We start from the raw sequence: 27,066 nt of genomic DNA, 5'->3' as shown, positions 1-27,066 counted from the left end.
CTACATGTATACATGTGTCAATGAAAACAATGGCAATCGTATCCCTCATGGCAATCTGCTCTTTGATTAATTTTTTCTAAAGACCTACATGTACTTTATATTTCGGTTCGTGTAAGAACTTATTTGTCACGTGATTGTTATTTGTAACGTATTTTTTTACACTGACTTATTTTTTTCAATTTTTATTTGTTCTAGGTTGCCACAGTTTTCCTAAGGCAACTTACCAAAAGGTACTATCGTATATTAAATCAATTGAGAAAGACGTTGCTTTAGAAGAGTTGGGTGCCTGCTCGAAGAAAACTCATACAGATATTCTAGACGATGACGTTTTACAAAAACTTTCTAATAATATGGATAAGTATGGCATTTCCAAGGAACTGCGTAATAGGGAAGTTATCCCAATACCTGTTTTAGATTTTGCTGGACAGATAGTTTACCATGCAACCCATCAGACCTTTATCACTTCACATGGTATATATCTGATTACATTTGATGGCAGTAAAAATCTCGATGATCCATTGGTTGCAAAGGGAGGAGGAAGAATGATAACAATACTTGGTAGGTCTCTATAGAACAATCTATATCAGTATCATACATGTACACGTTGAAAAAGGACAATATGTTAATAGCCTCTTTAGTTATCAATGTATAATCATCAAGAAAATATCATATTTGAAAATGGGACATCGGTGACCAAGTATTATATGTGATTGTTGCATATGCGTTCGATTTCACTGTATCAATAAGTTGACCTTACAGACTTTCGTGATTTGAAAGCACCCATATGAATAGTTGACAACTCGTTGAGAATACAATTACAATATATGAATTTTGTTATAGACCTTAAGTTTGTTGTTTTATGCCACTGTCTACTTCATTGGTTTGTTGTCATGAGGTTTTAATGTTATTGGTAAAGGACGCTTGAGTACCAGAAAAGAAAAATCATCTTATATATATATATATATCGAAGTTTGTCGCATAAATACTGATCACAAGAATATAATTAAAAAGGTTTGAACAAAACTTACGAGCTTTGTCAACCGAATTCCTCAATTGCCTTTTTATTCATGCCAAGCAGGATGACAAAAAGAAAATTTAAGCCTGTAGATATAAATTTTAATTCTAGTCATGTCAGAATCGTAAATTAAAACTCCAAATATGATATACATGTACACATATTGATATAGATAATAAATCAATACACTATTGATATATTATTATTAATATACAGTATTTATAACAGCACATTATATAAAACTACGATTACTCTAAGCGCTTCACAACATAAAATTATATCAATTCACATATATAAGTATTTACAATAAAATATGAAAGCCCATGTTAAAAAATCTAAAACAAACAGATTTTAAAAATATAGCACTGATAAACATTAAGATTTATATAAAATGGGAATGATAAAATTAAGGAGATATTGAATCCGTACCAATAAAAGTAAGTTAAAACTTCAAAATATTTGCAAAATTAACAATTAAAAGTAAGTTAAAACTTCAAAATATTTGCAAAAATAACCAATAAAAGTAAGGTTAAAACTTCAAAATATTTGCAAAAATAACCAATAAAAGTAAGTTAAAAATTCAAAAACAAATTACAATCATATAGAAATATTTTAAGAAATATGAAAAGCATGTCTGAATAAATGAGTTTTCAGGTTTTTCTTAAAAAACGTTCACACAATTGATGTTCCGTAGATCACTTGGTAAAACATTCCACTGAACGGCTGCTGCTTTGTCGAATCTTCTTTCTCCATATGTTTTAGTTCTCACACGTGGCGTTGTTAAAATCATGGAATTTTCAGATCTAAGTGCTCGCATTGGTTTATATAATTGAACGAGTTCTTGAAGGTAGACCGGTGCCTCCTCCTGCAAAGCTTTGAACACAGACACAAGAAGTTTATACTGACATCGATATGTTACGGGTAGCCAATGGAGAGACTTGAGGATCGGTGTTATGTGGTCGTACTTCCTCTTCCGTGTAATGACCCTGGCTGCTGTGTTTTGGACTCTTTGTAATCTTTGAATAGACGTTACTGGGAGTCCATAAAGTAATGCGTTTCCATAATCCAAACGAGAGGTTACCAGAGAGCATACTGACGTTTTGCATGCGTCTTCGGTAATATATGGTCGAATTCGTCCAATGTTTCTAATCTGATTAAAACATTTTTGAAACAGCACTAATTTGTTTGTCAATTGCCAAAGTCTTCTCAAAATAAATGCCTATGTTTTTTACTCATTCAGCATCACTAACAATGATATAAATAATAGATTTGATACATTATTGTCATGATTGTTATAGATAGTCTTTAAAATAAATAAATTAAATAATTGCTTTATATTGAGTTTGTATAACATGTATGGCGTCTTTCTTTCTTTAAGATGAAAAAACGGATTTAAAATATCATCATAAACGTCACTTGGTTATTACAGGAAACTTTTAACATATTCAGGCGTCTGTTTTTGATAATATTACATTGTTATTGTAGACAATATTCGACAATGGGTTTCATCAATTCTTATGTACAGCCACCCAGATAGTAAAGTCTATCCACGGTTGATGTTTGTAGCAACACACAAAGACGTTGTTAGTCAGGTAATTCGACATTAAAAGATCAATGTTTATAAAGCATATGCGACACAACTACCATTATCAAAATATACATATTGAACACTTTTTAATAAAAGACATTCTACGAGTATAATGATATTTTTTTATTCAACTAGGAATAACGACCCACAAGACTTTGACGTAGTTGTGTAAGTTTGATTACATCTGCAACATGTGATTGTAGATTGCTTCGTTTTACTCACGATAAAGGCAATCGAATGAAGAGTCAGCTACCCGCGTTTTCTGAGACTTCCTGACTACCTATCCATTATTAATATTTGTACACTTACAGTTTGCTACTTTTATGTTTCCAACTCTAATATTTTATTGATTTTACGTCACAGCTATATTTATTTTATTATCTGGGTCATAATGATGGTCCTGATGATTTTTACAGGATGACATACCAACAAGACGATCACAACTGTTGGGTAGTTTATCCTCCTGCTTCACAGATGAGAAAGTTAAAAGCCATCTTATGTTACAAAAAGTGTTCTTCATTAATGCCACAAATAATGAAGACCCTGAGATGGAGGAATTAAAGAAAAGTCTATCAAAGACAATAACCAAAAATCCACAGTGGAAACAAAAGGTACCGAAACAGTTTCTCATTCTTGAGATGATGTTGGCAATGTTAGTAGAGGAGGGAAAACATATCATTAGTCATGAAGATGTTGAAAAAATTAATACACAAATGGGTGTGCTACCGTTGTCAGAAGCAGAGTTAGAGCTTTTTTTACGAGTTCAGAATATTTGCGGGAAAATGACATATATCGAGTATCCAAACCTCCGAAACTTCATAGTCATTAACCCAACTTGCTTAATCGATGTCTTGAAGTCCATTGTAACATCAATTCCAGCTTTGGACAGCTTAAATCAAGGACGCCTTACAAAAGCTGATTTGACAAAAATCTGGAGTGAAGAAAAATACGTCCATTTTCTGCAGCATGAAGAATATTTTCGGCACCTGTTGGTACACTATGACATCCTGTCAGAGATGAAACGCTACGACAAGGAAAGCGGGAAAACAATTTCTGATGATTGTTATCTAGTACCTTGTATGGTAACTAATCGAAATACGACAAAATATACCAAACAATATCTTAAACCCAGCAAATGTGTCGGTTTTGTATTTGAATTTATGGCTTCAGATGTTCCAGACGCAATACCCAGCAGACTCATCGCTAGCGTTATTAGTATCTGGAATGTAAAACGTTATGATAATGTAGAGTTACTCTTCCCAGGCTTTGTAGTTGTTGTTCTGGATAGAAAACACGACTTACTGTTAAAGACTGAACGCAACACAGTAGCCGTGTACATAGTTCACAAGGAAAAAAAAGAGTTGATAATCAAAGATCTTGCCTCCAGTGTACGACAATGTTTAGAGCAGAATCTATCCAGAATCTCAGAGGTGTATTCTCTTTCCTTCACAAGAGAGATCACTTCAAAGAAATATGTACCATTTGAATTGAAGTTGAAACATGGATGTCTTTCACAAGATTGTGTGTTGGTCGCAGAAGAAATAGACGGAAATGAGACCAAATTGATATGTGATAATCATGGTTATAAAACACCAAAGTCAGAACTTGATATTTGGTTCACTAACAGGGTAAGTTACTATCTGTTAAAGAGTAGAGGATGTATTTCAAACCTTGTTTTTCACAATAATGAACATATTATACCGAACGCCAAAATAAGGCAGATAATTCAAAGATGATAAAAACAGACATCACTTCGTAAAGAAGTACAAAGCGAAAACTTTAACAAAAGCCCATAGAAGCTACAATGAGCTAATCACAGAAATTATAAAAAAAAACCACATAACTGACAAAAAAATTGACGACAAACCAAAAGATTCTCAACAGACAAAGCTTTCATAGTCAAGTTAAAACATGCATCATGCAATTTTTATCCCAAATTCATATCTCGAATTTATGAATAACATGATTCATTATTCATATATAATAGTATATTCAATCATTTTTCCCCTTTGACTGTTCTGATATTAGTCTTTTTTTTAAATATAATGATTGGTTTTATCCTTCGTATCTTGGTTTATTATAATATATGTTTAAAAAATCAAAAAAAGATGTGGTATCATTGCAAATGAGACAACTCTTCACAAGTACCAAAACGACACAGAATTAACAACTATATGTCACCGTACGGCCTTCAATAATGAGCAAAGTCAATACCGCATAGGCAGATATAAAAGGCCCCGAGATGACAATGTAAAATAATTAAAACGAGAAAACTAACGGCCTTATTTATGTAACGCTATTCATGAAGACCACAAATATGATTTTTTTTACTTTTATGTGTTGTTGAATATTGTTATGATTTTGTGTTAATTTTTGCAAATAGATTGTGTCGATTCAAGATTATAGACTTTCCGTGTGATACTGGTTATCATATATTCGAATAACTACGAATGGTAATTCATTTGGATGGCTATAAGTATGAAACAGCTTACCTTGCAGTATCCTTTAGTGTAAGATAAAGCATAACGTTCATTTTTAGATGGTTTCCATCGCCATGCAATTTCTTTTTTTGAAAGTCTGCAATTTGGTTCTATATGCATCCTCGCTTAGGTAATGAAGCTCGTGATGCTATCGTGATTAATTTTCAGATTTTGGCGTGACAAATACATAATGTAACATTTGCAAGATTTTATATAGTTTTAATTGATATTTTGTTCTTTCAGACATTCTTACAGTGCACAGATTCTTGTCAAGGTATGGTCATTTCCGTTAGCCTTAGAAATAACAATATGTGGTATGAGTAGCAATGAGACAACTCTCCTCCAAGTCACAATTTGTAAAAGTAAAGCCTTATAGGTCAATGTACGGTCTTCAACACGGAGCGCTGGCTCACACCGAACAGCAAGCTTTAAAGTGCTCTAAATGACTGGTGTAAAACATTTGAAAAGGGAAAACCAACAGTCTAATCTATATCAAAAATGTGGAAACGCTTATGAACAATATCAACAAACGACAACTACTGAACATCAGATTCCTGTCTTAGGACAGATGCAAACAAATGCAGATGGGGTAAACGTTTTATAAGGTACCAACCTTCATCCTTATTTGAAACAATAGTGTAACATCACAACATTTAATACTGTTAATATTAAATCTGAAAGGTTGCCATTATTTAAACTCAGTTTTCATGGGTGTGAACGAAACAAAATTCTTTTCTAAAACAAGAAACATTTTTGTGTCCATCATTTACTGTTGGGTACTAGTATATGGTTACACTTGTATGCCATTGTTGTATTGTTTTAAATACAATTAATCTATGCAAAATATGATTAAAACATTCACAATATAGAAGAAGAAAATCGACTAAAATTTCCTTAACACGTGAAATAGGGGAACATATTTCAAATTGCTTTCCGGTGCAGACTATTTTTAAACAGCTACCAGGTTTTTTGCTAATTGCCGGCAATATACAAAAAATAATCATTGAGACATTGGATTCTAACAAAGCATGAGTTCTCCGTAGAACATCTTGAATTAACGGTTGATATTAACATCAAATACAATTAATAACCAATCAGTATAGATTGCCTTATTTGAATCAGCATGATTAAAATTATGACTGTGCCTCACACCATATCCAGCATGCGGGGCACTTGCAAATACAAATATCAGATGACTCATATCAATAAAGATATTAAACCAATATTAACAACTATCGTGAAAACTAATAGATAAGCCTGATGAATGAACATCAGAAAATATCAGTAAAACAGGTTCTTCATAACTAGATTTGTTTCCTTTATTCTTAAGAATTGTGATGATTTCCTTAATTGGAAATTTTGTAGACCGATTAAGTTGCGGTCTTGTTGAATATTTCGTAAATATTTCTTTTCTCTAAAACCATGAAAACTGATTTTTTTTACGTAGCACACTCATATTATATATATTCACACTTTATATCAATAATATATTAATTGTAAAGCTGGGGTCACACATTCACGATTTTTACTGCCGTCCTTGACAGGACCATTCCCGATTAAAATTTGTCAAAAGTCTGATCAAGATACTGTGAATCGTGGATGGAAACATAAACTTTAATTAAAATTTGTAAAACCAATAATTTAATCACGACAACAATCAGATATTGTTCAGGAAGCGTCGATATTCAACCGTTGCCAAGCGAATTTATCCCGACAATCCCGTTCTCAATCCGCTTCTAAACGAATTTGTATATTTCGCCTGGTAAAATTCGACCGAATTTGTCACGACTGCGTCCCGATTGTACCGAATGTAATCCGACAGATATCAGACAGTGACCAGACAATTAACCAACGTTGACGGAAGTTATCCGTTCGAAAACTCGGGATGATCAGGTACTGTCGGAACGTAATCCTATCACGGCCCGCTCTATCGCATTGCAAACGGCTTTGTCTGATCTCAGTCGTATTGTATTCTGTAATTGTTGGGACTCTGACGTGGGTATCATTGACAAATTTCGTATTAATAACGGGACTGTTCCGGAACGGTTTCGGCAAAAACGGTTCGCAATCGAAAAGATCTGAATGCAATCTGGACTCAATCGGCAGAAAAACAGCAATGACAAATTTCTCCAGATCATTCCTGTTCCACAGGACACCGTCCAGAATACACAGAATATTGTTAGGATTTTGATCCGATACAGCAGAATCTGTCACGACATAGGCACGATTGTAATCCGACTAGACAAAATCGGCTGAGTTTCCCCGAATGTCACGGGACGCACCTAACTGTCGGGGTGCTTCGCCGAACTATTCGGACCCTTCCCGACCCGTTACGAACTAAAACGACTGGGTTCAGGCAATGATAGGACATTCCAGATAATTGAGGATAGTAACAAGTCCAACACAAAATCCAATAGTTTAATCACTAGTCCATTAGTCAGCACCTCCGTGTTTATAATAATTGGCATTGATATGACAGAATTAATTTTCAGTATCTTAAAATTTCAAACTTTAATTATAAATCTTTTAAAGACGAAACGTGCGTGTAACGATCATAAAAGTGGCGGGCTATCTTACATTTTAACATATTAAAAGTAGATACTTAGACAGTCATAAGCGACTGAGCTAGAGAGGTACTGCTTTAGCTTGGTCGATTGCGTCGCTGACCTTTAGCACAGAAGTCTCGGGTTCCAACCCCGGAGGTGATTACACATATTCACATGAAAAGCATGCTCTCCGATTACAAATGTTAAATTTGCCACCGAATTTTACCAAAGAAAGGTGGTCAAATGTGATTTACTGAGACAGATCAAATTCTCCGATTAAGAAGTTATAAGCCTGATGTCTTTGAATAGGTGTTATAAAATCTTTCCTATAAAGGCATTTGGATTAAACAAAGGCTTCTGTTGATAGATTTGTCGGCATTGTTCTTAAAAAAAGTGTATTTTATAGTTTGATATATATATCTTCAATGGACAATGAATGTGCAATAAATGGTTCGGTTAAATATAGAAAGAGTACTCACTTGTAATCATCATGTGTGCACATATTTACATATCGATATCTAACATTTTTTTTAGACTTAATAAACCGTAAGAAATAATTTCTTTAGTGTTTGGTAATCGATTGCATGTAGTTAAGTTGGTTTGATACACTTCTTATCAAAACAATATAACTGCGAAACATATCAGCCCCTCAAAAAAGTAACCTCTTATTATTGTTTGTATGTCTATTTGTTTTTGAGATTTCAAATATAAAAGTGAAATATAATTTGCGAAGGTTATAGCTAGTAAACGTGTTGCTTAACTTATCGGAAAAAGAAGTATACTGGAATAATTATCATAAGCAAAAAATGAATGATAATATTTCAGAATAACGACGGAAAAACTAACAAGTTATTTTCAATTTTTATTTAAACATCAAAATGATAAGCATTGTATATGTGTGTTTATATTCTAACTGACATGTAGGGAGACGAAATGACAAATCACCGTATCTTGCAAAAGTTATATAAATAATTAATCTGTCAGTTTCAAATAATTTCATTGTGCATTGAACTTTTAGATAAAAACATATTGATAACAGTGTAATTATAAGAGAAACATACTAAAGTTAATACTATGTGTTCAGGTATACTAGACGCAGTTCTGTTGATGTTACCCAACGACGCACAATTGATTCGAATTTGCAATAATCTAACAAAGGAAGAAGTTCGTAGCTTGGCAGTCCATCTTGGAATCTCTAACCCTGATTTTGATGCCATTGAAACTGATACAACTGCAATGCTAAAATTTTATAGCCTTCGTCTCTGCAGGGAGAATAATAAATCATGTAAAGATTTTATCATTGCAATGGAGGCTTCTGGAATCAACAAGCATACAATGTGTCAGGTACTTATACAATCTTGTTTTTCATCTAAACAATATACTTAATAAACATGGTCTGATTTGGTTTGCTAAATATTATACTCGATCAGTCTGCAAGGACGACTTTAGAATTTTTTTATCAGTATTGTTGGCGGATTAAATTACAGGTCTTAGCAATATGTCATTGTGAGTGTTCACAATGTCGTAGGTTTTCAGTGAGGTTTTATTGTAATATTTACCAAACACGAGTTATTTATATAAACATTTAATTTATTATAAATGGAAAATGTATTGTCAGTAAGAAAAAAAAAACAGTCCATATTACTTCATACATTTCATAATAAACATATTTGTTAAAGGTGAAGGCAATATATACAATAGCATAATAAGACATTTTGATAGCGTACTTTTTTATATGACAACTTTCAACTTTTTTTTTTAGAAATGTTCAGCTTACATTATCAAAAATCGTAGGGTTAATGAAATAAAAGATAGTTGCAAAGGGGACTTGTAGTCAAATTTACCGTTTAGTTTTAAGATGCATATGTTTACACTTATTTAAAAAAAAAAACATTTTTTTTATGTCAGATGTACATTTTTGAAAAGGCTAATGTACTGTTTTATTCAAAATCCAAAATTATTATCAGAAAGTAATGTTTATGTTTATTTTTGCATTATGTCTGTTACCTAAAAACTATAGGATCTAATTTTCACAAGTAAGTTAAAAGAAAATGATTATTTACACACGAATAACTTGTGAATGCTAATACAAGAATATAAAATCATAAACATACTGACAAATTTCCAACAAGTGAGAGAAACTGTTTTCTTCTTTTTATTAGAGTTTTTAAACTGACACATGTTGAGATAGAGCATAAAATAATGTCTTTAAGCTTTTTCAACTTGTATGTTTTAAAAATGCTGTTTCATTACATCTCAAACATTTGTTTCGTTGTAGATTCTACGACAACCAGAAGTAATGACTGGTATGCTTATACGTGTTTATCATTATATATACAATTATTGACTTTTGATGAGGTTAATGCAATGATTTATCAACGCCAGACTTATGATATTCACCGAGGCCAACGACCGAGAGCGAATGTCATATCTTTTGGGTTGACAAATCATTGTATCAACTGGAATCAAATGTCAACAATTATTAAGAGACTTTTTATTCTTCTTGATTGTTTTATCACTTGCTCAGGATATTGTGTAAACTGTTCCCTTTTTATATAATTAGCATATGTTTTTGCATTTGCTAAATTTCATCGGTCGACATTGTCAATAAAGTTTACTAGAGAAAAAATACCTTGACCAAAAATAAGATTAAAAAGAAAGGAAATAACGGGAATTAACCTGACGTCTGAATCCTACGCCATTGATGAACCTTGGAAAATTTATATTTAGCTATACGGAGGCTGTTCCAAATCTTATATTTACCCCTCGCGATTGTTTTGCCGCAGTGAAGATAAACGTTTTATCAAAAAGGATTTCCTTTACTTTAAGTCAATGAGGAAACCAAAAAAATGTAGTCATATAATAATACGTTTTAATGCATAACAGTGTATTCTTTTATTGTGTACATACACTATTTCATTAACGTTGTCTTCTCAGTCGTTTGTAACGTTATTTATACATTCAAATGGAGAACTTTAAGAATATCCTCAAGATTGATTTCAGGCTATACCATTCTTTTTCTTCAAGTTTTAAGTGTTACTGCATTAGTTGTGCATTTCAAAAAATAATGTCTGTTTGGTGTATGATAGCTCCAAAATAGTTTGGAAGAATCTTAAATAAGCGTAAAGCCAAGCCAAGATCAGACTACAGATCTAAGCGTCAGGGAGTCGTACTTCATTCAAAAAAGACTTCTAAAATTTTACAAAAGCAAATCAAATTTTTATATTTAAATATAAAGTGGAATTTTCTTACATAAACCGTCATCAAATTGTAGATAAATTTGAGCATGACATTTGATTTTTAGATTTGAAAATTGAAAATACAGGATAAAATTCTAGATATATAAATGTCACTGACAAGATAATTTTTGTTCCCTACTTGAGCTTGACCCCTGAAAATAAATAAATGTCATCAAAATAATTATTTATTTTATTAAGAAAACAATGTTACATGTTTGAAGTCTAAAAACAACACGGATGCATCTTTCGCACATTACATCTTCATCAGCGCATGCAGTATACATTTATACAGGCAAACGACAATAGAGGAGCGCACAGTTACATTGTGCTACACACATAGTGTGGGTAAAAAAATTGTGTGCCATAGTTTCATTGTTAAAGTTCTAAAACCTAAAAGCAGTCATTGTCCTTTACCAAAAATACTGAATGTTCCTGATTTGTCGACTCTACGGTTGTTGATGAATATTTAAAACATGTTTTGTAGAATTACCAGACAAGATTCTTAATCTGCCACCAAGTGATGAGATGTTAGATAAATTATGTCTCCGCATTGGTAAGGAATGGATGGTTTTGGGATTAGAACTTGGTCTTGAAATTGAACGTTTGGAACAAATCGAGTATGAAAGCCCCAAAGTACTCCGCGAGGTCAGTAGGCATATGCTTTATTGCTGGAGAAACAGGGATGACAACGCAACCATCAGAGAACTACTCTATGCTTTAGCGAGATCTGGACGAAATCCAAACTTGATTAGAGAAATTCTAGAAAATTGTGACAGTTATCCGAACATTTTCCCCGTTGATTGACGATTCTGGAATCAAATGTGAGATGTTGAACAGATATATATCATGTTATGGGGTGTATTTGCGAAAAATACCAGTCAAGGGACTGGTCCCAAGACTGGTATTTTTCGGAAATAACCCTGTATAGCATGATACATCTGTTTAATCACACCGAATAAGATTGGTTTGAAACTCTCTGTACAGGTGAAGATATTTTTTTCTAATTGAAAGCTATAATTCCTTAATTTATAACATGTTTATGCATAATTTTGAGGATAAGAGGATATTATCATAGAACATTTAGAACCGCGGTAATTGTACAAATACGCGTTAGCTCACTTTTTTTATGTAACGTCATATCCATAACATTTTGGCGGGAAGATGCTAGAGAGGGTAAAAAATGAATATCCAAAATGGCAAATACCATGATATTTGAGGAAAATTTACCAGCAGTGGTGAAAAATAGGCAAATTCGTTTGAAATGAGGAAAAAATATTAGAATATGCAAAAAATACACTGGCTTTCAACTAATCATAATCTGGCTTTCTTATATTAAAGTGAAATTATTAATTAAGGGCATACGATACAGTTACAGGGGAGATAATGACGTTGCTAACGTAAAATGTTATTTTCGCGACGTCAAACTGTGACATATCGGGAAAAGATGAAATTTTCGACTGATTTTTATTATTCAAACTGATTTAATTTCAAAAAGAGTGCATGGACCCCTATTTTTTAAAACGATATTTTGTTTCATTTTGCAGGGAGATTATGTGAACCTTTTATAAAACTGTAAATAGTGCAATTTTTTTAATTTAAATAAATATACAGCAAAAAATGAGGTTTTTTTTTCTCAACTCATGACTATTTGATAGATATGAGTTATTTCTGTCAGAATAAAAAACGCAGACATTTCTTGAATACCTATAAAATACAGAAATTACAAATCATTAAAAAAAACAATATGTGTTTATCTTTAAAAACAAAAAAGTTATGTCTTTCTTTAGAAAAGAAAAATACCGCCACAAGTCCGAATTTTGAGCAAATATACAAAATTTCGACCTCATTTAACTCAAAAAGTAACACATGAAGGTATATATTTTATTACATATTTGATTTATTCAGGCAAAAAATAGCCTATATAGAAATTTTCAACAAACTGTAAATACGGGATCAAAACTGTATCGTATGCCCTTAAATATCACGTCCCACTTAATTATGTAATTTTGATGATAGTTTGCTAAAATTCGGATTTTTTTGTGTATTCAAAACAAGTATTGGTATTATGTTGTTTACTGCATTGTTTGATTCAATTCGAAAATCGCTTATTACATGTTTTAATATTGAAACTCGGGATGTGTGAAATATTCTTATACATTTTTATTTGTATGTTTATACATTAGAAAAGAATGGTGGATGTGCAAATTTGTAAAATGGTTTACTAAATAAGGATATGCGTGTATGAAGTCAGGAAGATGACAGTTGTTTTCCATTCGTTTGTTATATTTGAACATACAATTCTACATTTTTTTAAGGACTTCATTTCGTTTTGAATTTCCTTGGAGTATTTTTTTTATTTTACTTTTTTGTTGACAAGATTCGTATAAATGATTAAAAAAACAATCATAAAGTACATGTTATACTGTTATGTAATTGCAAGACATTTGTCCGTTACAATCACGTTAACCAATTTGTTTATATTTTAAAACATTTGAAACCTTTTTTTTTTGTATAAAAATATATTTATGTAATTGATTACCATAAAATTGAAAATGGAAATGGGAAATGTGTCAATGAGACAACAACCCGACCAATGAACAGAAAACAGCAGAAGGTACGTCAACAATAGATCTTCAATGCAGCGAGAAACTCGTGCACCCGGAGGCGTCCTTCAGGTGGCCCCTAAACAAATATGTATATTTATTTTATTTTATGAAGTGTAAACAAAAATTTAGAAATGACGCTTCTAAATTCAAAATCTGGCTTTGGAGTATGATTTTAGTTCTCAGACTAAGCATTCAACCAATGAAAATGCTAGATTTGGTGTTTTGAGGAGAACAAGTTATGGAACACAGGGGCGGATGCAGCCATTTTAAAAAGTTAAAAAGGGGGTATACGAACCCAGAGTAAAGGAGGGGTTCCAACTATATGCTCCCATTCAATTGCATTGATCATCAAAAAAAAGGGGGGGTTTCCAACCCCCGTACCCCCCTGAATCTGCCAATGGAACATAGGTAAATAATATAATATATAAGGCAAATAAATCCATAGGTTTTCTTCGTAAAGGTTTGCAAAACTGCACCCGTAAGGTTGGACACTGCGACCGTAAGGATAAAAACCTTTCGTACACATCATGTGTCTGTCCAGTCGTTGATTACTTTTCACATGTTTGGATTCCGTACAAAATGCATCACATAACTCAGATTGATCAGATTCAGCGTTATGCAGCCATATTTGCATATAATAAACCAATGCACACAGTTTACCAGACAGAAGCTATATAAAAGACTAAGTGGTGATTAGAAGTTGCAAATGACAATTTAACTAAATAGGTGGAAACATAAATTTATGCAAATTCCAACAAGTAAAGACTCCTATAAATATTTGTTGTATCTACATAATTTATGTTTGTTATGTAATAGACTATTTTACTTTATTATTTATAATAATTTTAATTAAGTCAAATTTGTACATAGCACAGAGGTTTTGGGAAGTTTTACACTTTAATTTTCGCAGATTTTGTTTGTTCAGATGCACTAGACTAGTGATTGTGTAAATATAATATTTCAATAAAATGGCTTTACATTATATGGAACTGTCTTAATCTGTGTTTTATTTATCAGCTAAAGTGTGAAATTTATGGTGGTCATAATATAATCTTTATGTAACTGTCATATAAAAACATAGGATGCGACATGATTTCCAATGATACAACCATCCATAGACCTCATGACCAGAGAAAATTATGTCAACAGGTAAGGATAACCGTATGGCTTATTAAAGCTAGCATTAATCAATTCAAATCCGTGTCCGCGTTCAACAGTTAATGACATTACATTGAAAAAAAAAATCTGTTTTCATTGAATTTGATTGTACTATTATAAGCAGCACGGTGGTTACCACATGAGCAGGATGTGGTCAACATTCCGGAGCCTCTGAGATTATCCCCCTGTTTCTGGTGGAGTTCTTGTTGTTCAGTCTTATTTTATGTTGTGTTTTATGTGCTGTAATTTGTAAGTTGGTAAATCCCTTCTTTACATTCTGTAGTTGTGGAGTTGTCAATTTATGTCCGACTAATGGGTTTGAATGTCCGAAAGATTTCCTTTCACCTCTCTCCTGCCATTCGGAATTAAATAGCATCGCTTCTCTTAATTCTTACCAATATGTCTTATTTATAAAACAATAAATTAACAACCATGTGCAAAAAAAAAGATAATAATCACCGAATTATAATAGATTTATGATGATAAAAGATGAACTTGTTTTGCTTCCAGTGACAAACTGAAGGTCTTTAATTTCAGACTTAATATCGGCATTTTTAAAGCTCCTGAATTGGGGTAATAATGTATCCAATTAAACATAAACAGGTAATAAGTATATAAGCTAAACGATTTGTCTCAGAAAGACTCTTTAGAGACACTAAAATTAAAAAAAAAACAGTAAAAACTAGAGGCTCTAAAGAGCCTGTGTTGCTCACCTTGGTCTATGGGAATATTAAACAATGGACACAGATGGATTCATGACAAAATTGTGTTTAGGTGATGGTGATGTGTTTGTAGATCTTACTTTACTAAACATTCTTGCTGCTTACAATTATCTCTATCTATAACAGTACTTTCTGTGGAAAATGTTATTGAAAATCTTCAAATTTTATGAAAATTGTTAAAAATTGACTATGAAGGGCAATAACTCCTCAAAATTACCAATTCAGGGGCAGCAACCTAACAACCGATTATCCGATTTATCTGAAAATTCCATGGCAGATAAATCGTGACCTGATCAACAATTTTACTTCCTGTCAGATTTGCTCTTAATGCTTTGGTTTTTGAGTTATAAGCCAAAAACTGCATTTTACCCCCATGTTCTATTTTTAGCCATGGCGGCCATCTTGGTTTGTTGGCCGAGTTACCGGACACATTTTTTTTTAACTAGATACCCCAATGATGAGTATGGCTAAGTTTGGTTAAATTTGGCCCAGTAGTTTCAGAGGAGAAGATTTTCCAAAAGGATTACTAAGATTTACGAAAAATGGTTAAAAATTGACTATAAAGGGCAATAACTCCTAAAGTGGTCAACTGACCATTTCGGTCATGTTGACTTATTTGTAGATCTTACTTTGCTGAACATTATTGCTGTGTACAGTTTATCTCTATCTATAATAATATTCAAGATAATAACCAAAAACAGCAAAATTTCCTTAAAATTACCATTTCAGGGGCAGCAACCCAACAACGAAATGTCCGATTCATCTGAAAATTTCAGGGCAGATAGATCTTGACCTGATGAACAATATTACCCCTGTCAGATTTACTCTAAATGCTTTGGTTTTTGAGTAATAAGCCAAAAACTGCATTTTACCCCTATGTTCTATTTTTAGCCATGGCGGCCATCTTGGTTGGTTGGGCGGGGCACCGGACACATTTTTTAAACTAGATACCCCAATGATGATTGTGGCAAAGTTTGGATAAATTTGGCCCAGTAGTTTCAGAGGAGAAGATTTTTGTAAAAGTTAACGCCGGACGACGCCGGACGACGACGACGGACGACGGACGACGGACGCCAAGTGATGAGAAAAGCTCACTTGGCCTTTCGGCCAGGTGAGCTAAAAAGGCATATAAAGTTGATGAGTATTGTGAATAAAATCGTCCGAAGTTTTTTTTTAGACACAGCTAATAAAGGTAATCCAATTTAACCCACACTTAAACGTTTGATTATAGTGGGATGACAGAGCCTATGAACTCTACACATTTGTTTGGAATATTAAACCTCGACAGATCGACACGAAAAGCCAACATTGAACGAATAATGTGTCCAAGAACACTAATAACCCCCGCTCAAGCTGCCTTACATGTGAAATATTTTTTAAAAACGGACGAAACGGCGGACTGATAGACGGCCGGCCGGACGGAAGTACGATATAGGGAAACAATTAATGTCCTCTATGCCTAGCGGCGTAGGCATTACAAATAATCATATAAAAGTACCAATTAAACAGTTCTAAAACTCGCAGTTTGTTCCAAGCTAATAGCAATTAATGCCGATTTCGTGTGCTCCCAGACTGATTTCAAAATACATTCAAGCAGTTATGGATCCATTATCTTTTCTTCAAATGCGACATCTTGTAAACACAACTCCTCTTAGAAAATTTGCCGGACAATTGTCATACAATCTGTCGATACCCTTTTCTTAGCATTGCTCATGCAAGGTAATTTTTTTCTCTTACTGTTTATGAAGTCTTTACACTATATCAATTGGATGTACTGATAATTTAGTCTTAGATGCATGACCTGTTTAACAGTTGTTATTGGCTTTTTACCTCCCAGTAACTACATGTGCTCTCATATCTATACTCTACTTGGTGTCATTTGTTGTTGGGGTGTACAAGTACTTAGCAATGTCCACTTTGTGCTTTTGTAAGCTGTTTTTCAATAATTTGTAACCAGCTGATGCGTTACGCCTTTTTTAAATGATGTTTACATAAAAAAGAAGATGTGGCATGATTTCCATTGCGAAAACTCTCCGCAAGAGACCAAATGACACAGATATTAACAACTATAGTCAACCGTACGGTCTTCAACATTGAGTGAAGCCCATTACACATAGTCAGCTATAAAAAAAACAGAAATGACAAATGTTAAACAATTCCAACGAGAAAACTAACAGCCAAATTTATATACAAAAATTGAATGAAAAACAAATATGTAACCCATTAACAAACGACAACCACTGAATCAATGTCAGGCTCCTGACTTAGGACATGCACATACATAACGAATGTGGTGTGTTAAACATGATTTTGAGCAGGATCCCAACCCTCACAACAACCCGAGATAGTGGTGTAAAAGTACAACATAAGAACGCAAATTTATAGTTTGTTCTCATGTTGAACTGTTACATCACTTTCCCATGTTATGGGGAGAGTTTGGAGCCCGCTAAAATGTTCAACCTCACTTTATTTGGTTCTGTCTGTCCCAAGTCAGGAGCCTGTATTTCAATGGTTGTTTTTTGTTGCTGTGTGACATCTTGTTTTTCGTTCTATATTTTGTATATAATTTGTTCTTATCCTACATTGTATGCATGGACATGAGGGATCACACTCATATAAACTCATCTTTCTTCACTTTATATAACACAAAGAGTGTTCCAAATTTGTTTTAGGACTGACTTCGCACAATTGCACAGCAGATAATTCTACGGTGTACGAGATTTTTTTTTTTTAAGTTGAACCATTGTCCATTAGTGATGATCCTATATTATTCCAAACCTTTGCTGAGCATCTGTTTCCTTGCAATAAATTTGCGTTATTTGGATGCAGCTTTGTTATATGGATACAGTTGCTAATGTGGATGCAGTTGCGTTATGTTGATACACTTGCGTTACTATGTAAATGTAGATTCGCTATGAAGTTTCGTTTTGCAGATACAGTTACATTGTGTCCACGTGTAATGTAGTAAGTTTTAGATTTGTTTGTACCCAGGTTATGAATTACATAACAAGACAAGTAAGTTGTGGAGTTGTATAATTTATTTTAAGATTAATATTTATCTCCAAGGGGCATATAAAAGCTGTCAAATTCTTTATGCTCATACTTGATTAATTCCAAAATACAAAAAGTCAAAAAGAAACAATCTCTAGTTCATGGACTATAACAAATGTGCAAATTATGTTATAAGATTTTCTTGCATACTTTGTTTTTAGTTATTACTTATATGATATTTAATTGAAAATTGAGATAGGTTCGAAGACTGATAATTATTCGACCCTATATAAATATAAATGGCTATAAATAGACTGAAAAGCACGTGGAGTAGTGTAATTTCGTTGTTTTCCAGGTCTGTTTGACTTCATGTCATAGATTGAAATAATGAAAATCATCGTTTTACCTACATTCACATGTGAAAGAGTGCCCGATGGCCCTAGTTTCACTTTTCAGTGTTCACATTCTCATCTCTTTAATAACGGTCAAAATTTAAAGTTGGGAAAATGTAAATTAGTGTTCAACTGGGATTGAATTATTGACTTGCAAGTGCGATGTTTTAGATCTTTTTTCGACTGCTAATAGCAATTGTTTGTATCATTACTTCACTTGTTACGTATAAACTTTTGAAACAGAAACAGTTTTTTCGTCTAAATGACAGCGTATGCCCCACCCCTTCATCTTATGTATTAGTTTCGAGTGCATCTCCGATTGGAATTTCTACCAATTTTCAACGAACATCTAGATCGACGGCGGTTACATCGACGCCGTCTACATCCTTGACATATACCATAACTCTTGAGACAAGATATAACGTTCTGTGTTGGATTCATTCTACAACCGCAAACGTTGTCATCTTCGTGAGGACTTAATACCTGCAAGATAAGTAAAACAATATTATATTTATTATTTTTGATTAGAATGACTCGTGTTGTGTTATATCCTTACATTTGTACAAAATAAATTGATAAAATGTAACCATTAATGCATACGTGTTTGAAAATAAACAGTGTATCAAAAGTAATGCATAGTTACAATGTGCATGTATGTAAGTATAGTTGGTTATTTATCAATTATTATTTAGCCAAGGCTTTGTCAGTATGTTTTTGATTTATGATCTTGAATGCCCCTCTGGTATCTTTCGCCTCTCTTTTATCATCGTAAACAGTTTTTTTTTCATCTTTTCAAACAAACTCATTTTAGAGCGTTGATTTAGAATACTTTGAGTTGTAATCTAACAAAATAACTATTAATATAAAAAGGTATATGATATTCCATTTACACATTCCAGAATTCTTCCGCTGAACCGTTACGATATCTTCTTTTCAATTCCTATTTTATATTACTGTTGATTAAAATTTCACTAGTATTAACACACACACACACACACACACACGTTAGGCTTCTTTTGAAACGAAAACATTGCAAATCAGCAATGTCATGTACTCTTTAGAGATTTATTGATTAGTAATTGCTTTATGCCGCATCATCACAAAAGGCTATTTCACGGCGACACTTTTTATAGAATTGTACTACAGGTTCTTATCAATATCAAATATGATAAAAAAAAAAAAATAAAAAAAGTGAAATAACAAAACTATCGAACTTCGAGGAAAGTTCAAAAGGGAAAGTCTCTAAGAAAGTGGCAAACTCAAAAGCTCAAACACATTCAACGAGTGAAAAAATTAACTGTTATATATTCAAACTTGTTACTGGCACTTTCAAATGAAGAAGACATGTTTGTCAAATAATTTTCTACTTACTTTGCAGTTACTCGAGCAAGTCCTTCTGTAATCTCTGTACTGTCCCCTCCACTGTAAATTAGTTATCGCACTACATTTCATATGGAAGGCGCAGTTATTAATACGATATCTCAATCGATTGCCTTTTTCAAATGTTCCTATAAAGATATTAACATTAGTTGAATGATGAACATATCAATAAATAATCAGTACGATATAAGCACCCAACTCAAATAATGGCATACTAGACATACTAGATAACTAATTAAAACAGAAGTAGAGATTATTCCATAGCAGTTTCCATATATCATGTATATCGGTACTATTATCATTCCACCCTAGTTTAATATCTACACGAATCTTATTCTTTCAAGTATGTTTATACCAAGAAACAGATATTTACTTCCATATTGGTATTGGTGGGATATCAGTTTTGTTAGTCTGTAGTAAAAAATCGGAGGTATATAATATATAAATAATGCACGGTCTTTTCCATATTGGTTCTGTAAATAATGCAAACCGTACAAGGAAAACAACTGACGTACACAGTTAACAGTAAGTGTTTCATTCTGTTAATTAACAAAAGATACAAGAAGATGTGGTATGAGTGCCAATGATACAACTTCACCCAAGTCACAATTTAATTATGTCTCTTTATAACACAGTCGATAATTGTGTCGAATGCATTACCTCTGACCTTAATAATGCTAAATTACGTGCTAATGCTTAATTTTCAGAATTGTGCAAGGGCATTTTCATTTGATCATGAGTTTGAATATTATGCACCCATCTGGAGGTGTCGTTCATATTTGTAACCTGAATAGTGCTGGCTGTATTACCTGACAGAACGTAGCACGAATTGTCTGGAAGGGAAACACCACATAAGGCACTCTACACTGCTGTTGTCAAACTTATCCGCTCGCCTCTAACATTATTCTGTCAAAAATATTAGTATATTTATTTGCTTTCATGCAGCGTTTTTCTTAATAATAAATCAAATCATTTATACTTTCAAACGTAACAGGTAGTACATATATAAGCTCAATAATTGTTTTGTCTTCATTTGGACACAGAGAGGCTTCTGTTTCGTCAAAAATGTATCGTTAACATTTAATGTATCTTACGTATATTTGTACTTGTAGTTGCATTAATAGACAATTGAAAAAGCGCGTATTTGAATAAAATATTTTTTATTCGTTTAATACTACTGCGTACAGACTAGGAAAGCAAGCAGATGGCAGTTAACATTCAGGTTGACTCTTAACGTAGTTTAAAATAAAAGAAATGCGCACATACAACACACAATACTCAAAATAAACGTTAGACTTACCTTGAAATCCTTTTGTACATCAACAGTTATCTCCCTTACTTTAGATTCCGTTACATCTCCTTGAACATCTCTGAACACTCCAACATTAAATTGGATAACTACAAACGTGAGGTAGTCACATAAATCGATTTGCTAAACTCTGTATTCAGAACATTTCGCATATATATATATGTATAGCGAACCTATTCCAGTTAATAAATTAAACCCAAAAGGGTTTTCTAAACACATTTTTTGTATAGATTTGGATTTTATTTTTTCGATTTTCAATGGCGATATTTATTTTTTTATTAATATCTAAAGGAACTATTTATATATCACACTAGAAGAAACACAAATGCACGGTTATGATTTTACGGAAATAATGATATAGATATTCAACCTAAAAAAAGGTTACACAGAAAAAACCAGCACCTATAGTAACTTAACCAGTTAACCCTTAATGTATTAACTCGCAGACACACATTGCCTTACATATATATATATATACAAATTGGAGTTTAAAAGAATAAAAGAACGTGATAAATGACAACACGGACACAACAAATTATATGGACATTTTGCGTGGAAGACGTCAATCCACTCAGTCTACGTTGTATTATTCCTTTGATAGTCACATGGATAAAAAGAGCGGTTCTTACTTAAAATATTTGCACGATCAACGCCTTCACAACCGTAAAATATTTGCCACTGGACGTTAATCATACACAAATCAGTTAATCAGTCCTGTTAAAGTATAACAGGAAGCATGCAACTCTTTTTATTATATTTGCATTGATATATCATGAACTCATGAGTTGTAGTAGATTTTTCGTTTGTTTTCCTATGCATTGGTTAAAAGTATAGTGGGATGGTTGAGATCTCACAAAACATGTTTAACCATGCCACATGTATGCGCCTGTCTAAAGTCAGGAGCCTCTGGCCTTTGTTAATCTTGAACGTTTTGTTTCAATTAAGTTGATTTATGCACTTCCGAGATTAGTGTGACGTCCATTTTTATTGAATTAATTGGGGGCCAGCCGAAGTTCACCTCCGGGTGCGGGATTCTCTCGCTGTATTGAAGAATAACTGTTTTATTTATGCTCTATGGTCGGGTTGTTGTCTCTTTGACATATTTTACATTATCCAACTCTCATCTCGACTTAATGCAACATAGTTTTAATACTTTTCATGATAAATCAAATAATTTTGGCCATGATTATTTTTAAATCTGTTCAATAAAAAAATCAATATTAAAAGCCGTATGATGATACAAGTTGTTATTTCCTGGTCATTTTTGGAGAATTGTTTCATTAACAATCATAACATATCTCTTTTTTTATGCCCCACCGCAATAGTAGAGGGGCATTATGTTTTCTGGTCTGTGTATCTATTTGTTCGTTCGTCCTGTCGTTCGTTCTTTCGTCCATTCGTCCGTCCGTTTGTCCCGCTTCAGGTTAAACTTTTTGGTCAAGGTAGTTTTTGATGAAGTCCGATCAACTTGAAGCTTAGTAGAAATGTTCCCTATGATATGATCTTTCTAATTTTAATGCCAGATTAGAGTTATTATCCCATTTTCACGATCCACTGAACAAAGAAAATAAAAGTGCGGATGGGGCATCCGTGTACTGGGGACACATTTGTGTTTATATATATGTACCCGATTGTTTATATAACCCTCTATCAGTTCATACATATATGCAATGCAATGCAATCCAAACCATACCTCTAACCTGGGACAGTGGTGTAACAGTTCACCATAAGAACAAACTAAATAAATCAGTGAAAAAGGCTTAGCTCATTAGATTTATACAAGTAGATATACATGTACTCCTAACTAAAAGTTGTTGGGTACTTGTATATCCTTACAGAAAAAACACTTAGTACTGATCTGAGAGTATTGCAGTCACTGACAGCTCGGACTTAGCCAATAACCAACAAATTAAAAAAAAATCATTTATCCAGACGAAATTATCAATAAATGGTTTTGTAGGTAAAAGACCTTAAATTTAAAACTACACACCGGTGATAATTTTTGTCAGATTTTTGAAATCCTCTGGTTTTATCGATTGGAACGCCTTAAAAAAATTGCCCCTAGACCCCTATTTTTCTTTTTATAAATCTTTAACATGTATAATTATAAGCCATGTGTAAAAGACTAATAAAGTCTTATTTTTTTTATAGGTTTTGAGAACTTTAACTGGTCAATGATAAAACTATGAAAAATCAAGAGAGAACATTTTCCCGCCAAAATTTCAATGGTTAATATCTCGAAAACAAGCACAATGACCCCTATATTTTTTTGGCTTTTTTATTCCTTAATTAATCAAAGACTACTAGTGTTATGGAAATCTATTTATTTTGAAACTGAGCAGCGAACTTCCTTAATCATCAATACTGGCTATAAGACACAATATTAGAATGTATGTGTTCAAGGTCAAATGATCACCTTCCTCGTCTTCCCCTTGTATGCTATTCAATTCATGATCGGGTTTTAACAGATTAGAGAACAATTGCCCTATCCCCTAAAACAAAATCGAGAAATTAAAGGGGCGCAAAGGCATCAAAAATAACTGTCGAAAATAATTTAATTAGATAATATTAACTTTTTTCTCACAAATAAAAAGGGTTGAGTGTGTCCTGAATTGCATAATAAACTATTTTTATTTTTAGATAATACAATACTGATACAAAAAAGATTCATGGGTTGTACAAAATAAAGAAATCATATAATTATAGATAGAAATAATTGTAAAACTTTTTTCATTAGAATTTTAAAAAATAAGCGTTATTTTTAAAAGTTTTAGAAAAATGCTCCGTAACATTAAAGAAATGATTACCCCCTCGCCTACCCAGACCCTCATATATTAAAATATTAAAATATCTATGCGCCATGCCTATTCATTGACGCACATGTACAATTTACGTGTAATAGAGGTTAGAGTGTGGAAAAATGTATTCCTTATCTCCAACCTGAAAGAATTGTAAGGATTAAACACCTTTTAAAACGGAATTTATTGGTGTATAAACTGGACCAAGTCACTAACAATCATATCATAAAAGTCCTTCGGACCTTTGTTTGTTTGTGAGTGAATTGGTGGAGTTTATACACACCAATAAATTTCTTTAAAAAGGCGTTTAATCCTACAGTAAAGGTGTTTGTTAGAAGCATGTGATAATAAGAAAAAAAGAGGGGATAATTATTTTGAAAAATAGAACGACTTACCTTTCTTCTATTTTGTTAATGTTTTCTTTGTCTTATCGCAACATCTTCTTATTATACATAATCGATAATACGACATTTTGCATATTCATTATTATCATTATGTTTTTTTGTCAGTATTGTTACCTGTTCATCTTAGATTGACCCCAACAGCGCAGTTGAACAACTTTTAATTTATGAGTAAACTACATGTGTTATAATACGTATATTTGATATGGTCATCAGAAAAACTTCAACTAAAACACGGCGGTTATTCGGTGTATCGAGAACACTCATCGCAAAAGAATAAGTAACGGTGGTCAAGTATAGTGATTTGATCGTGCAAGATGTGCTATGGGATCGCGACTGCAATCTTATTGAGAAGACAAAAGCACCGTCAGTATATATAAGAAATATGTCCTACTGGTTTGAATTTATACTTATTTTACCACAGATTGACCCTTTATGCTCACTATTTTACAGTGTACCTCGAGCGGTAGCAAAAAAAGTCAAATATATACGGAAGTAACCCTGTGTTCATGTGGAATAAACAGGGAATCCACCGAGTAGGAAAATTCAAACCAAAAACAAAGTTATGCTTTTTGTTGTTGTAACTTTTTTCTCACAAATAAAAAGGGTTGAGTGTGTCCTTAATTGCATAATAAACTATTTTTATTAGAAAAAGAGTGGAACATCACTAAATTGTACCTTTGAAAAGCTACCTAATAATACAGTTGGCTATACGAGTCGACAAGGCTCCATCGGTAACGCATATAACATTGTTTGATTGTTTTCACGGATGGAATCAAATATCACGCAGATTTTTTGCATTGTTTGTGCTGAAATATTGAATTTTTATGTTTCTATCATATTTTTTGTTATCGACTCCTGAGTCGATATTAAGAATTGAAAGATGGACAGTTAGTGCGTGAATTTTTCTTGCTACCTGATTGGAAGATATTACGAGACGTGAATAATCAAAGTTATTGGTTAGGACAATCCAAACCTAGTAAATGTCCTTCAATCCCGTGGAGTATCGGATTTGTCCTCTCTATTTTAGCTATTAGATTTTGCCTGGTCATCAATCATGCATATTCATGATATTGGTACACAGGTAACTTTTATCTATAAATAGTCGAATCTTCTGGAGTGTTGTGAATTAGTAATTGTTATAGTTTCAGTTTAGTATTTTTTAATTTGTGTCGTTTCTTTAATTTCTAGCACACGATTCTGAACAAATCTTCCAAATGATTTTAAAGACGAAATCCAGTGCAGAACGATCTGACTGTCACTCCATAGTTAAGTACTGTGCGTTGTTGTGCTGGACAGAAAATTACGCAAATCCGCCAATCATATTGGATACCTTCCATTAGACAATGCGTTAACCACATCGTTCAGAAATGTGTAAAGTGCCGAAAAGTGACCGGAAAGGCATTTCCACAGCAAATTTCGCCTCCGCTACCAAAGGATAGAGTCACCGATATGATTCCGTTTACGACAACTGGTGTTGATTTCGCTGGACCACTATAAGATAATGGACTTGTTACAAAATCGTATATTTGCCTATTCACATGTGCTTGTATTCGTGCCGTACACCTAGAACTAGTTACGGATATGACAATCGAGTCATTCAAATTAGCGTTTAGACAATTCGTTAGTAGGAGAGGAATTCCCATTACTGTGTATTCCGACAATGCACCAACCTTTGTTTCCGCTTCACATGATATTCCGAAGGAAATGAGCATTTAGATTAATTGGAAATTTATTCCGAAAGCAGCACCATGGTACGGTGGATGGTGGGAGAGACTAGTTGGAATTACGAAAAACGACATTGAAAAAAGTGCTCGGAAAATCACAAGTAAATTCTGACATATTACGAACAACTCTGATAGAAATCGAACGTGTAATCAACGATCGTCCGATCACGTATGTGTCGTCCGACATCCGAGATCCAGAGTCGCTTACACCGTCACATCTGCTACAGGGAAGAAGATTATCATAAGAGAACAATTCTGATTCAGAGGACAATTATTCAAATATTGATTTTACAGAAGCAAACAAACGTTACAACCATAAAGTAACTTTAATTTAACACTTTGCAAAACGATGGAGACTGGAATACCTCACCGGATTAAGAGAATTTCATCGCGTCGCCGGAGACCAAAGGGCACATGTGAAAATCGGTTCCGTCGTACAAATCATGGACAGTTCAGCGAGAACAATGTGGAAACTAGCAGTTATAGAAGATTTAATCACCGGGAATGATGGAGTAGTGAGAGCAATTAAACTTCGGACATCAAATGGACTGATTACCACGAGACCAATCGTGAAACTGGTGCCATTGGAAATATGAACTTTAATTGTTAAAAGTGTTTTTTCAATACCCTTTTTATGAACAATACATGAACAGTAATTGCATTTTGCGGCCCCCAGAATGTTGTGAATTAGTTATAGTTTCAGTTTAGTATTTT

At 33.1% G+C, this 27,066-nt stretch overlaps 1 protein-coding gene across 1 annotated transcript; it reads left to right on the top strand.

Moving 5' to 3' along the window:
• The first annotated feature begins 224 nt into the window (after positions 1 to 224).
• LOC143052528 (uncharacterized) lies at positions 225 to 12,539 on the top strand. The gene is made up of 7 exons (XM_076225576.1): positions 225 to 558; positions 2,501 to 2,607; positions 3,020 to 4,231; positions 5,327 to 5,357; positions 8,714 to 8,973; positions 9,908 to 9,935; positions 11,353 to 12,539. Exons 1-7 carry the CDS (start codon positions 351 to 353, stop codon positions 11,670 to 11,672), a joined length of 2,166 nt encoding a protein of 721 aa, XP_076081691.1. The 5' UTR covers positions 225 to 350; the 3' UTR covers positions 11,673 to 12,539.
• Positions 12,540 to 27,066: the final 14,527 nt, after the last annotated feature.

Source organism: Mytilus galloprovincialis, chromosome 11 (assembly GCF_965363235.1).
Source record: "Mytilus galloprovincialis chromosome 11, xbMytGall1.hap1.1, whole genome shotgun sequence".
Lineage (NCBI taxonomy): Eukaryota > Metazoa > Mollusca > Bivalvia > Mytilida > Mytilidae > Mytilus > Mytilus galloprovincialis.
The sequence above is the reverse complement of the archived record's forward strand: the minus strand, read 5'-3'. Positions and strand labels throughout refer to the sequence as shown.